This window comes from Xenopus laevis, chromosome 5S (assembly GCF_017654675.1).
Source record: "Xenopus laevis strain J_2021 chromosome 5S, Xenopus_laevis_v10.1, whole genome shotgun sequence".
In the NCBI taxonomy this organism is placed as follows: Eukaryota; Metazoa; Chordata; class Amphibia; order Anura; family Pipidae; genus Xenopus; species Xenopus laevis.
Genome location: NC_054380.1, coordinates 117,405,012 through 117,420,599, shown reverse-complemented (window position 1 = coordinate 117,420,599; position 15,588 = coordinate 117,405,012). Strand labels below are relative to the sequence as shown.

Sequence of the window (15,588 nt, the reverse complement as noted above, 5' to 3'; positions counted from 1 at the left end):
TAAGGCCTCATCTGGAGTATGCAGTGCAGTTTTGGACTCCAGTCCTTAAGAGGGATATAAATGAGCTGGAGAGAGTGCAGAGACGTGCAACTAAACTGGTTAGAGGGACGGAAGAGTTAAATTATGAGGGGAGACTGTCAAGGTTGGGGTTGTTTTCTCTGGAAAAAAGGCGCTTGCGAGGGGACATGATTACACTTTACAAGTACATTAGAGGACATTATAGACAAATGGCAGGGGACCTTTTTACCCATAAAGTGGATCACCGTACCAGAGGCCACCCCTTTAGACTAGAAGAAAAGAACTTTCATTTGAAGCAATGTAGGGGGTTCTTCACAGTCAGGACAGTGAGGTTGGGGAATGCACTGCCGGGTGATGTTGTGATGGCTGATTCAGTTAATGCCTTTAAGAATGGCTTGGATGATTTTTTGGACAGACATAATATTAAAGGCTATTGTGATACTAAACTCTATAGTTAGTATAGGTATGGGTATATAGAATTTTAATTAAAAGTAGGGAGGGGTGTGTGTATGGGGCTGGGTTTTCATTTGGAGGGGTTGAACTTGATGGACTTTGTCTTTTTTCAACCCAATTTAACTATGTAACTATGTAACTATGTAACTATGTACTCCAACAGAATTCTGCAGTGAAATCCATTTCTCAAAAGAGCAAACAGATTTTTTTATATTCAATTTTGAAATCTGACATGGGGCTAGACATTTTGTCAATTTCCCAGCTCCCCCTGGTCATGTGACTTGTGCCTGCACTTTAGGAGAGAAATGCTTTCTGGCAGGCTGCTTTTTTTCCTTCTCAATGTAACTGAATGTGTCTGAGTGAGACATGGATTTTTACTATTGAGTTTTGTTCTTAGATCTACCAGGCAGCTGTTATCTTGTGTAAGGGAGCTGTTATCTGGTTATCTTCCCATTGTTCTTTTGTTTGGCTGCTGGGGGGAAAGGGAGGGGGTGATATCACTCCAACTTGCAGTACAGCAGTAAAGAGTGATTGAAGTTTATCAGAGCACAAGTCACATGACCAGGGGTAGCTGGGAAAGTGACAATATGTCTAGCCCCATGTCAGATTTCAAAATTGAATATAAAAAAAATATGTTTGCTCTTTTGAGAAATGGATTTCATTGCAGAATTCTGCTGGCGCAGCACTATTAACTGATTTATTTTGAAAAAAAATTAATTAATTGCTGCACAGGAGAACACTTTTCACTTTTTATATATACCCCTTAAATGTCTTCTTTTTCTAACTAACAGTTGTTCAAAAAAAAAGGAGCACATTTGCTAATAAGCCATTTGAAACACAGGGTGATATCCCTTTTAAATGAACATATTACGCTATGCTGGTTTTTAATTTCTGTTGCCACATGCGCTGATCTGCCTATATATATTTCTTTGCAAATATATATACTCGTTTGGATTTCTTTTGACTACAGTTGAGAGACTGTGAAGTGATCGGCAAGAAATAGCTAAAGGGACTGACATTTGTAATTAATTGCAAACTGTAGGTAATATTTTTTTTTTTGCTGAATCAGTTACTGTTAGTTTCATTCTGCTCTTTGCAATCTTTGATCACTGTACAGGTATGGGATTCGTTATCCGGAAACCCATTATAAAAAAGATCCAAATTACGGAAAGGCCATAGACTTTATTATAATTAAATAATCCAAAATTTTATAAACTACAGGTATGGGACCTGTTATCCAGAATGCTCGGGACCTGGGGTTTTCCAGATAACGGATCCATCCGTAATTTGGGTCTTCATGCCTTAAATCTACTAGAAATTCATTTAAACATTAAATAAACCCAATAGGCTGGTTTTGCTTCCAATAAGGATTAATTATATCTTAGTTGGGATCAAGTACAAGATACTGTTTTATTATTACAGAGAAAAAGGAAATCATTTTTAAATATTTGGATTATTTGGATAAAATGGAGTCTATGGGAGACAGCCATTCCGTAATTCGGAGCTTTCAGGATATCGGGTTTCCGGATAAGGGATCCTATACCTGTATTTGCTTTTTCTCTGTAATAATAAAACAGTACCTTGTACTTGATCCAAACGAGCCTATTGAGATTATTTAATGTCTACATGATTTTCTAGTAGACTTAAGGTATTCAGATCCAAATTACGTAAATATCCATTATCTGGAAACCCCCAGATCCCAAGCATTCTGGATAACAGGACCCATGCCTGTATTTTTGAGTCATGTTATGTATATGATCATCATCATCTTCATTTATTTATATAGCGCTGTCAAGATATGCAGTGCTTTACTGCAGTTATAGCAAACAGGGAATAAATGGTGGATAACAAACAAGGATTACAGAATACAATGGGGTTAGAAGGGCCTAGAGATTAGAGTTTACAAACTAAAGGTTAGAGAACAATTGAGACATTAGGATTATATAAACACTTGTTTATATATGAGTGCAACATGAGGGCTTGAGCTGAGCATATTTTAGTTATTTCATGAGTTAAAGAGGTAAATGGTAATTAGTTACTCTGTTTGATCCCTGCAAGTTAGATCATATATTTTTCATAATTAAAATAATAGGCAAAAAGTATTTTCAGCACAAGCCATATTCATTGTGTTAATGCTAAGCAAGGGGGTATATTGTTCACCTAATATCAAGTGAATTGAAAGCTCTGGACAACTGAATAGAATACATTTTTCATATATTTTTCTTCACTGGCATTTAATAAGCAAATTAGGGTTCAGATTTATTTTGGTTTTTGGCTGGATCTTTGGTAGAAGTCTGGGTGTTTTGCTGAATCAGAAAACAATACATTTATTGCTCACCTAGCATTTTTGTACCGCTATGTTTTTGTACGTTAAGGTCTATAAATTATAAAGAGGTACCTCTGTGCATGTCTGTGTGTGTGTTATTGAATGTATGTATATGTGCATCTGTATACTGATATATTTGTGTTGTATAAACGAGAGTGTATCTGAGCACATAAATCACCATCTTCTATGGGCGGAATACAGCAGACAAATAGGTCACCCCATTTACAGGGGGTATTTTATTGGCAAGTAATACATCTGAACTGCTTAGAATATCAAACTAGCCTGCTATCTCTTGACAGGGCTAACATTTTAAATTAAAAAATATTGCCGCATAAAAAAAGAGGAAAAAGACATTTTTGTCCCTGACAATGTTCTTTTATAATTATTTCTCAAACTAATACATTGTGGGCTTGTTTGCCTTACAACTAAATTCTCTGCAAACGAGGGATTCCAGATCATCTGCAAACATCATGGAAGCGTCTTTGAGATTTTGGCCGATCTTCATTGAAAATACATGTGATAGATACTGATATATTATACGATTCATACATTCTTTATAAACAAATTATTATATTCCAATAAAACAGACTGATATGACGTTGTGTATGGCAAGTGGAACGGTTTAGCATTAGAATGTTTGTGGAAGCTATGTATAATATAAATAAAAGGCACTAAGAACATCCAAAGGGTGATGAGACTTACAGAGAGTATTCTTAACTTACCCAGCATGCCCAGGCACAGTGCGACACGGAGAGAAAGATCCATTGCCCTTGGATTATTCAGGGCTGGAAGGTAAATGTTCCTCACAGTTTATCCTCTGTCAGATAAAGGAGGGATTGGGCCATCGTTTGCTGCCTTTTTATAAAAGGACATAGGTGCTGACTAATCAGATTTTGTAGCCCTGCAATGTTTACCTTCTGGAGTTTCCCAATAAAGCCCCCTCCTTTATGCCGCTTGCTGGTTCCTGTAGCGAAATATCTGGCACTAAACCACTTTTGAGGCTGAAGTTCTGCAGATCCTGGGATGGGCTGGATTAACCCTTCCATAACAAGGAGACTGTGAGGAAAGGGGATTCAGAGGGGATTTCACATGCAACATCTAAGTAGACTCAGTGCCAAGTCATAATGAGAGGCTGTTTGTTTTTTGTGCATTTTCCCAGTGTGTGTGTCTGGTACTTGGATAGTAGATCGTGAACACCTCACAAACCCCTTTATGTATTCAGCAATTTACTTCCATGGCCATTGACATTTAATACATGTAACTCTGAAGTGAAAAACATATTAATAACATGGGTTAAGAACTGGAAGAATCATCACATTACTGACTGCACTGCTTTACTCCGTGTGTAGGGGTCACATCAAAAAGCATGAGAAAGTATTGGACTTGAGATATAATACCTTAAACACAGGACATAAACAATGCCCAACGCCGGTACAAGGGATGTGGTGCAAAGTCCCCCATTCCCACAGTGTTTTAGATGCAGACCTGCACAAGGAGTTTGTTCAGAAGCACCTCTGCATTTGCACCACGGCTGGGACTGGGACATCACACCATTGCCTTCAACCAAGCGGATTATGGTGTCCAGGTAAAGGCAAATGTGCAAGACATGGAAGCATGTTAGGATGCTACAGGAGCCATCATCAAAGTATGGATGCAGTAGTACATGACATTTTTAAGGTACTGTATGTGGTGCAGTTATCAATAGTTAATTTGATTTGGGCAATAAAATGGCAATACATTTCAAGACATTTATTATAAAGACAGGATCATCCCCCCTTTCCTATGACGGTTTCATCTAGGCAGGTACCCCTGCTTCCTAACCCTAGCTCTGGTCATTTTTTTTGTCAGGGATTATCTGTGGACCTGTAGCACCCATTTTTCTGATCATGCTAGGTCCCTCTCCTTGAGCCCAGTCTTCTGGTCTATGTTAGATGGCTTTAAACAACAGCATGGGAGCATGCCAAAATATAAACATTAGCCTACATCAACATGAGTAAATCAAGCATTGTACTTTGGTGTTCAATCATTTATTAATCCACTCTATATTTTATATCTACGTATATTTATATCTATATTACATATCTATATATTTATAAGCAAACATATAATTTGTGATGCACCTGTGGGTCATCCACAGGGAGATTTTTGCTCCACTTACTGTACAACATCTAGGGGGTTATTTATTTAAGTCTGTTTTTATCTGGTTGGACTTTTAAAGGGGAAAACTAAAATTTTTTCATAGAAAAAAAAAATAAAAATGTTGTGATTTATTAAACCCAGATGGTGTACTCCAACTTGCAAGTTCAAGTAGAAGTCAATGGCAGATGTCCCATTGATATCCTGATCTGCGCGGGGTTCTGTTTAATAATCCGAAGATTTCGTGGGTTTTTTGGGCATCAAATCCAAAAAAGTTGCAGGTTTCGAGAGTCAAATCCAGGGGCGTAACTACAGAGGAAGCAGACCCTGCGGCTGCAGGGGGGCCCAGGAGGTATAGGGGGCCTATGAGGCCCTAATTAATGAGAAATGTCAATATATATTGGTAAAACAGGACAACCTCTGGAAATGTTGGGGGCCCTAAAATTAATTTGCTGTGGGGCCCAGTAGCATCTAGTTACTCCACTGGTCAAATCCGAAAAAGACTTTTCGGATTTTGATAAATTACCCCCCTAGTGTTCCTTCAAATTATACTAAACAATATATATACATTTTCCCCTGAGGAAAAAACTAGTCCTGTGGCCAAATAATGGTTAGCACTGAAGCTGTTAAAAAAAAAGACTTGTGTTTAAGGTAGGCAGCTTCTTTAGGTCACTGTGACCTTTTGGATACAAGGAAATTGGATTATTCACACATGAAAGAAGCATCAGTCTAATATATTCTGTAATAAAAAAATGTCTGGTTAGCGGATCCCATTTAAAATGATGTATTAATAAATATGGTCAGAACTAGAAAGGATTGTATGCTCTTTTTTTACAATAAATGTTTATTGTATTTTTTTTTTCCTGCAAGCGAGTTACATACAGAAATTATTAATCAAATAAAATTGTGATGAAACGGATATAGATTGGTAGTTCAGGTCTCTTAACATTATCAATCAGGTACAAAGTCACAACATATAGGGGGTTATAAACTAAACTCCGAATGCAAAAATCACGAAAAATTCTGTTTTTTTTTTAATAAAATTAGACTTTTAAAAAAAAATCCAGAATTTTTCGGAATTTATTGAACCCAGAGGATGGGAAAAGTCAGAATCTGAAAATCCGGCAACTCAGACCGGTTGAGGTTGCATATAAGTCAATGGGAGAAGTCCCAATGATTTTTCGATGTGCGCTGGGTTTTTAGCAATACCCCGAAGTTTTCTGAGTTTTTGGGCAAAATTCCGAAAAAAAATTGAAAATTTGATGAAAAATCTGAAAAAATCATGAAAATCGTATGAAAAAAATCATGAAAATTGGATTTTTCACTATTTTTTCAGATTTTTTCCCGCAAACAAAAATTTCAGGAAAGTGTATAATAGATACGCCCCAAAAACCCGTGCGGAATTGGTCTGAGTCTTTTTTCAGAAGATATTGAGATAAACTCGGACTTTGATAAATAACCCCCATAGTTTTGGATCCAATCTCTGGGGCTTTCAATGTTCTAATAGGCAGGCCCAATAAGAATGATAGGGGGTTGGGCTCTATGGAGTGTTTGAAGACACCCAACAGGGTATGGGCTACCATTCCCTCAAACTCTCTTACCACCCCAAAAGTCCACCAGCTTTGTGGGGGTGTAATGCCGCCGGAATATCATCTTATAGGCCTTTTCCATCACTATAGCACACACTGATGTTTTGCTGGCCTTATCCCAAACGATGTGCCACTTTTCATGTGGTCATGTCAGGTTGCACTAAGGAAGTGTTGTCCACTGCAAGACTGCTGTACAGTAGTGATATCAAATGAGTAGCATTTAATGTTCTGAATGATTAAGGCCTACCTTTGGTCCACTATGACTGAAAGACAAATGCCTACTGTATATAAGAGGAGGTGGATAGGGAACCTGGATCAGATGGCAGATTAATACACTGTCACCTTTCGTTTAATACCGAGGGATTGTTGTATTGCTGGAATAATAATTTCAAAATTCTTCTGCTCAGTCTGGTAAAAACGTGACTTCTATAGAAGTAATGGTCCTAGAATAGATATTAAGAGATCAATATTATTAAGAGATTAATATTATATTTTTGCCGGCATGTTATTCCTAATACCTCAGCCTATGATTAAGTGTTTGTAACATGAAACGCTTAAGGCAGAGGACACAAAAAAATCTTTTTACTTCATTTCAATTATTTGATGGAAGATTGCCTTTATTTGAGTGCCTGCTCCAGATTCATTTACTGTTATCCGCTCCCTATGCTGAGGGCTCAGGGAGGTGCACCTGGGCCACTTCCCCAATGTGCCCAGTAAACATTCTACTTTATGGAGACCCTTCCAAATTTGATTACATTCCTAATACCAAAACCATATCACCTTAAAGAACTGAGTAGAGGTTTTGACCTTGAGCCTACAGGGGGTTCTAAATCATCTCTTCTACTTTAGGACTCCACAGAAAAGATCAGAGAATGAAGAAATGTGGCGCTTGCATGTCAAAAACCCATTAAATAAAGGGTTTAATTGTAAGGTGAACTGTTACCTGTCTATAACATACATATCTAGACACCGGGAGTTCTTGACCATACAGTAATGATGTATAAGCAAATTGACAACACAATGTAGATGCATTTTTTAGTCATTGGGATGCATGGTGGAGGCACTGCATGTCTGTATAATCCTTTTCTTTACAAATAATGGGGTTAGGCAGTTAGATTGTAGGGGTTAAGGGTTAAATACTTTCTCCAATGGAAACAAAACAGAAAGGTATAGTAACCTTTTGCAGGTACACTCTCCCCCAGCACTGGTACAGAATGGGGGTATCACAAGGCCCTTTGTTCTTCTCACACACAAGGAACACATTTAAGGGGTTATTTATCAAAGTCTGAATTTATCTAAACATTTTCTGCTACAAACTCCAATCAAATCCGCTTGGGTATTTTACGATTATTTATTATTACATTTTCGTGAAAATTTGCTTTGCGGGAAAAAAAAATCCGATTTTCAAGATTTTTTGGGATTTTTCACCCCGAAAACTCAGATTTCTTATGCTTTTTGCCTGAAAACTCAGAAAACTTCGGGGTATTAAAAAATCATTGGGATTACTCCGATTGACTTATATGCAACCTCGACAGGTCCGAGATGCCGGATTTTCTAATTCAGATTTTTCCATCCCCGGAGCTTAATAAATTCTGAAAAATTTGTGATTTTTTTATAAGTCCGATTTTATTAAAAAAATTTGGAGTTTAATAAATAACCCCCATGATGTCATGGATTCTCTAGGGTTCTCTGCAGTTTTTCAATATTTTAACAACTGCTAAACCATGGGCATATGGGGAGAAAAAGGCATGACATCCACTTGAAAAGGTCAGGGAAGCCATATATCCCCCTTTACCCACAATTCACAGAGCTGCCAATTGACACTTAAAGGGGATCTAAAGTCTAAAATAGAATAAGGCTAGAAATGCTGTATTTTGTATACTAAAAAATAAACATGAACTTACTGCACCACAAGCCAAATCAAACAAATAATTTTTTAAATAATAATATGCTTTCAAAGTTGGCTACAGGGGGTCACCATCTAGTAACTTTGTTAAACATCTTTGCAAGACTAAGACTGTGCACATGCTCAGTGTGGTCTGGGCTGCTTAGGGATCGTCAAAAACAAAGCTGCTTGAGTTCTGCATGGCTGGGAAGTAAGGCGGGGGCTCCTCCTGCTGTTCATAAGTATGATTGTTTCCCTGCTCAGCAGTTAGGGACTGTCTATCCACAGCAATAAATGAAGGGAGAATTTCACTGCATACAGTCAGGTTTCTTTTAAAAACTGTACACATTTTTTAATTAAAGTATATTGGAGATAGGTTTCTTTTTCATTAAAGAAAGTAAAAATTGGATTTTATTGTTTTGCCTTTACATGCCCTTTAAGGGAACATGTACATTTTGTGACGGTGGCAATGCCATTGCTGATGCAGTCTATTTATTTCAAAGCAGCGTTTTTTGTGCGTTGCTATGTTCTTGGTTTAGTACTGTGCAAAATGCAAAGATAATATAGTATATATTAGGTCTTTTAGGGAACCAGAAAAAAATGGTGTAAAATCCAGGAAAATGTAAAATCAAGCAAATGTATTATTATTGATGGGGCCACAAAAAATGGTTTAAAATGTGTGAACTTAAAAGCAAGGGATATAAAATGTGGTTTCACTGTAATATATAAGTACTGATATGCCATTTAATATATATATATATATATAAATATGACGCTCAAAGCAAAGGATATACATAAAGTAGCTTCCCAGCTGCCTAAAAACAAAATTTATGGATTTCAATCATAAGACAATTGTTCTGTGAATTATAGATCTGAGAGAGCTGGACAGCCTTCTTTTCAACATATTTGCTGTGGATCCTCAATATGTAGTTGCCCTGCTGTGTTAACTGATGTGGGAATAGGGTGTGCCTTAAGGGTTTTTCAATTCTAAAATAATCTATAGCCCTTCAGCCATTTTTTGTACAAACAAAATCACGTTTGGTCAGTTCTAGAAACTTCAGCTGATACAAAGAAAACTGTATGGTGGCCAAGACTTAAGCTCCACAGAGAAATCAATAACTGTTAATGACTGACCTATTATGACATGCCTCATGACAAACACAGCAGCTTGCTGTCCCTTTGCTGAAAATAGAAAAATGTTCCCTACGGTGGAGATTTATTTTCTTTTTGCAATCCTGCTCATGTTGCAGTGCTGAAATAACAGGCGATCACCCTGTGCAATTATTTATTTTAACGCCCAAGGTAATGTTACTGGTGCCCAACGACACTATTGCTCAAAACTTTTCACCCAAGAGCACTGGGAAGATTATGTAACATGCGTGGGCTCAACTACAGGGCCATGGTTTTAGTTCATTCCCTTTCTACAGTGTATTATCTTCAAATGTGGTTTTTCTCTTAAGTATAAGGCTATGTACCCCCTTTATTAAAGATGAGTGTAATGAATTGGAATTGGTGCTTTACATGCTTTTCGCCTGTTGGTTTTTCTTATTTCTCAAGCTAAATAGGGCAAAGAAGAAAACTGAAGCTACTTCATGTTTGGTCCTTGCAAGGTGGATAATGGCATAATCCCTCTGAATAATGGTCTTCTTTTTGTAATCTAATTATCTACTTCACTACTTCTACTTCAATTTTCAGTTTGCCCTGTTTAGCAAAAAAAATGTTATGTTTTGGATTCATGTCATGTTGAGCAAGGGAGGTATACCCATAAAATAGCTTTGAGGTCTGTTATTCAAATGTTGAGGAGTTTGGTCCACAGAGCAAGAGCTTGTTGTTAAAGCAGCTAGGAATGGCCATGCGGGTCTGTCAGACTTTAGTGTGGTTTAAAGGTGGCCATAGACGTAACAATTATGATATTTCTTGGAAAAGATCTTTCCAAGAAAGAGCGTTCGTTTCAATACACACGTGTAGAGCTGAATCGTCAGATATACAGGTAGAAACAATAGAATTCTACCTGTATCTGATGATTTAACACTAACAATGGACGATGTTTGGGTGCAGGGCCTGATTTACATAGCAGTCGCCCCTAGGCCCACTGTCATTCTTCACCCCGTCCCCCTTGCTTTTATTCTATCATATTTTCATCATCGGGTACCAGAGCAATGGGGATTGACATACAGGAAATTTTAAAATCTATCATATCTCCTGTGCCTCCCCAGTGTTTCTGAACCAATGTGGGTATGGTTGGGCAGCATGCAACCCCCCTAAAATCCTGCCACCCTAGGCCCGGGCCTTGGTGGCCTTTCCACAAATCCGGGCCTGTTTGGGCGCCTTCAAAGTCACCCAATCAAAATTTTCCATCCTGCCCTATCGACGGCTCTTTTCCCACCATACATGCACCGAATATCGTACGAAAACTCGTTTCGTACGATATTATCTGTGCATCTATGGCCACCTTAAGACTAAAGTTGCAGATAAAATAAAACAATAAGCCCCTGAAATTTAAATGAAATTAAATGAAATTAAAATTTGTAACAATTTGTAATCTGTAAATTATTCGTTTTTAATAATTTGTAATTAAATAAAAATTAAAAATTGTTGACACAAAAATCATCTTTACCCTTTACCTTTAAACCAAGGGAAAAAATGGTGTTCGCTGCTAGGGGTAAGTCAATATATTCAGCAGTATCTAGTAGAAGAAGAAAAACAAAGGAGCAAATATTAATACAATTCTAAAAGGATATAATTTGTAGCACAGTGCTATCCAACTTATTACATATAGTGGGCCAGTTATATCACACAGATTCAATTAATAAGATGATGTCATATAGTGACGTCTATGGAGTCTTTGAGCAAACTGGGGTCCATACAAATCATTTGGAGGGTCACATCTGGCCCACGGGCCTCCACTTGGACAGCCCTGCTGTAGCAGAAAGAAAAAAGAAGTCTAGAGACAGAACAACACATCTCCAATAACACCAATAACAGTCAATCATTAATTATTTTTGATTAGACCATTTAGAATTAAATAAGGAACAGCAAATATGTGACCTGATATGTGATGCAGAATAAATAAATTGATGCAATTAATTGTGAACCTTCATGAGTGCATAAATTTACCTTTATAATAATTCAGGCAAAAAAGAAGTTCCATTTCAAGTCAATTTGACTTAAAGAAAATACAAGAAAACCAATTAAAAAATAAATAAATATACAGTATCTGAGTTCATAAATTGTTGTCTTCTGTGCAGTTTTACATAACCTTACCATGAGACATGGCTTTCACAGACAATGATTGGGTTCTGGAACTAGCGATTGAGGTGAATCAATAAAGGACATCCCTAATTTTTGTCAGTATATCCTATAGGCTAAATGTTATTCAAGTAGATGCTCAGCATTTACTAATTCCACCTTTTAGTTAATAATGGCAATATGTATGGAAATTATAACAGATGGGACCCATTTGTATACTTAAGATCCATTGCGTTTTGCTATTTGTTCTTCTAATTTAATTCATTTCTGTTTATTATTCTACCATTCGTCATGCTGAGCACAAGCAATCTGGATCACAATGCTAGCTAAAAAATAACAGACAAAATATACCACAAATGCATGTTAACAAGGGCTTTTAAAGCCTGTAATTGCAAAAAATAACATTTCCTGAGTTGTCTTCTCTTAGACAATAATATTTTTGTGCAGCGGTTTTGTGTTAATTGACCACTGTGTCCAGAGATTTAAAATATGCTCTAAGAAAAATGGCTCAGTACCCCGTCAGATACATTGCATAGTATTCTGTGCACCCATTGCACAGTGACCATAAAAGCTCTGCATGTTTCCCCTTATCAATAATACCCTGATCCAAGTATTTTTGATTAAAGATTTGCATTTCACTGCCCAATCGCCAGTGGTTTGATGGCTGAAGAGTCTGCCCATTGTAGCCTAGCACTGCTTTAGGCACAGATACTGAAATACTTAGAGATGTTCTATTATTTTATTTATTATAGAAGTGGTGACAAATCAGAAGCATTCCCTATAATGATACCAGTGTTTAAACCAGGGATCCCCAACCTTTTTCATCCGTGACCCACAGTCAATTGTAAGAAGGGTTGGAGAACAACATAAGCATGAAAATAGTTCCTGAGGATGCCAACGAAGGGCTGTGATTGGCTATATGGTAGCCCCTATGTGAACTGGCAGCCTACAGAAAGCTCTATTTGGCAATACAACTGTTTTTATGCAACCAAAAGTTTCCTCCAAGCCTGGAATTCAAAAATAAGCAACTGCTTTGAAGCCACTGGGAGCAAACTCCAAGGGGTTGGGCAGCAACATGTTGCTCACGAGCTACTGGTTGGGGATCACTGGTTTAAACTATAGACTCAATTTTATCCAAATAATCCATATTTTAAAAAATGATTTCCTTTTTCTCTGTAATAATAAAACAGTACAGGTATGGGATCTGTTATCCGGAAACCCGTTATCCTGAAAGCTCCGAATTAAAGAAAAGGCCATCTCCCATAGGCTCCATTTTAATAAAATAATGTTTAAAAATAATTTTTTTCCTCTGTAATAATAAAACAGTAGCTTGTACTTGATCCCAGCTAAGATATAATGAATCTTTATTGGAAGCAAAATCAGCCTATTGGGTTTACTTAAAGGACCAGTAACAGAAAAAAAAATGTAAAAAATGTGTTTGTACTTAACGAAAATAAAAAAACTAAGACACATTTAACTTTAAATTTGCAAAATCTTTATTAAGAAATAACTTGCCTATTCTCCGCTTGTGCTCCTCTTCAGAAACGCTGACAGGGCGATGCTCGATTTCTCCTCCATGGCGATTTCCTATAGAATGCAGGGAGGAGAAATCAAGCCCTGTCGCCCTGTCGACGTTTCTGAAGAGGAGTAGTGATGGGCGAATTTATTCGCCAGGCGCGAATCCGCCAGCGAATAAATTCGCGAAAAATTTGCTGAAAAAAATTTGCCAGCGTCAAAAACGGTGGTCGGCGTAAAAAAAACGGGCACCGGCGTCAAAAACGAGACGCCTGCGCCGTTTCGCGAATTTTTCGCCGTTTTGCAAAATTTGCAAATTTTTCGGCGAAGCAAAACGGCGCAAATGCGCCCATCACTAAAGAGGAGCGCAAGCGGAGAATCAGTAAATTATTTCTTAATAAAGACTTTGCAAATTTAAAGTTAAATGTGTCTTGGTGGGTTTTTTTCGATATGTAGAAACACATTTTTTTTTACAAAAGATGTTTATATTATTGGTCCTTTAATATTTACATGATTATCCAGTAGTCTTAAGGTATGAAGATCCAAATTATGGAGAGATCCATTATTCAGAAAACTCGAGGTCCCAAGCATTCTGGATAACAGGTCCCATACCTGTACCTTGCATTTGATCCAAGCTAAAATATAATTAATCCTTATTGGAAGCAAAACCAGCCTATTGGGTTTATTGATTGATTACATGATTTTCTAGTAGACTATTACAGAATTTACAGAGATCCATTATCCGAAAAGCCCCAGTTCCCAAGCATTCTGGATAACAGGTCCCATACTTGTATTAGAAAATCAATCAATATCTGCCTGCAAAAATGGGTCAGACTCACTCCCATACTGTCTGCAAAAGGCTGAAAGCGGTTACTACGCCAAAAGATGTTGTTTTCAAAATTCTTAACTTGTTAATATGATCTATTAAAGGGGAACTAAGCACAGCACCCCCCCCCCCCGGAATCTGGTGATAAAATATAGAGTCGGTGGTCACTGCAGATTTATTCAGAGCAAGGAGCAGCTCTTTACTCCTCCATTCTAGAAGTGCAAAAAGCTAACCCTTCAGCTTCAGGCCAGACCAGAAGGACAACGTGCAAAAACCACTTTGCACTGCAGAGCTCTTCGCACCTGCCTTTTGTTTTGTAAATCAGCCCCATGATGATTCATCTTATTATGTATTATGCTTCTTTCAATTTATGTAACGTTATCCAAAAGTATTTCATAATGTACATTTGTTACATAGGTATCATCACCTTGTAATCTTGCAGAAACCTTCTGTTTATACAAAGGGGCCATTGATAAAATCTCTTCTCTTCCCATCAATTGTACACGGGGAAAATCCCAGGCTGTTCCACAGTGAGATCTGAGAACTCATGAAGACAGAGAACAAACACAAGGGGAAAAGTCTGAAAGTCAACTCTTGTGAAATACTTGTTATTGCAAATGCCAATTACAGAATCTCTGGACCAAATATTTCTGTCTCATATAAAGGACAAGTGCAGGCTTGTATGCATTATTAAAGGACCAGTAACATCAAAAAATGAAATTGTTTTAAAGTAATAAAAATATCATGTAGTGTTGCCCTGCACTAGTAAAACTGCTGTGTTTGCTTCAGAAACACTACTATTGTTTATATAAATAAGCTGCTGTTTATCCATAGGGGCAGCTATTCAAAGGAGAACAGGCTCAGGTTACACAGCAGATAAGCTCTGTAGAACATAATGGTGTTATCTGTTATCCACTATTTAACCTGTGCCATTGCTACTCAGCAGCTTGTTTATATGAACTATAGTAGTGTTTCTGAAGCAAACACATCAGTTTTTCCAGTGCAGGACAACACTGCATGATATTTTCATTACTTTAAAACACTTTCAGTTTTTGGTGTTAGTGTTCCTTTAATAGAATATGCAGCAGAATCAGGGGCGCTCCACCAATGAGGCGAGTTGAGACACTCGCCTCAGGCGGCAGCGCCCCCCTGGTTACCAGGGGCGGCAAAAATGCCGCTCCTGGTAACTAAGAGCCGAATTTCCGGTTTTCAACCCGGAAATTCAGCTCTTCTAGTGCAGAGAGCGCAATTGCGCTCTCTGCACTAGCGTCGTGCAGCGCCCCGACCCCCTCCTGCGCAGAAAATGTGAGCGCCATGAGGAGGGGTCGGGGCGGCAACGGAAGGCCGCCTCAGGCGGCATAAAGGCGTGGATCGGCGCTGAGCAGAATATCAACAGTGCCAATTTTATATTGGACAGCACAATGGTACAAAGGTTAGTAACAGGTATGGGATCTGTTACCCGGAAATCCGTTATCCAGAAAGATCAGAATTACAGGAAGGCCATATCCAATAGACCCCATTATAATTAAACAACTAAACTTTTTAAAAATGATTTCCTTTTTCTCTGTAATAATAAAACCGTATCCTTTCT

At 37.8% G+C, this 15,588-nt stretch overlaps 1 protein-coding gene across 2 annotated transcripts in view; it reads right to left on the bottom strand.

Annotated features, from left to right (window-relative positions):
- Positions 1-3,633, bottom strand: part of tf.S (transferrin S homeolog) — a 30,047-nt gene extending 26,414 nt beyond the window's left edge. The window contains exon 1 of one of the 2 annotated variants that reach the window (XM_041563901.1): positions 3,520-3,633. In XM_041563901.1, coding sequence (XP_041419835.1) covers positions 3,520-3,562 — 43 coding nt within the window. In that variant the 5' untranslated portion in view covers positions 3,563-3,633. 2 annotated transcript variants of the gene reach the window in all.
- Between the last annotated feature and the right edge of the window lie 11,955 nt (positions 3,634-15,588).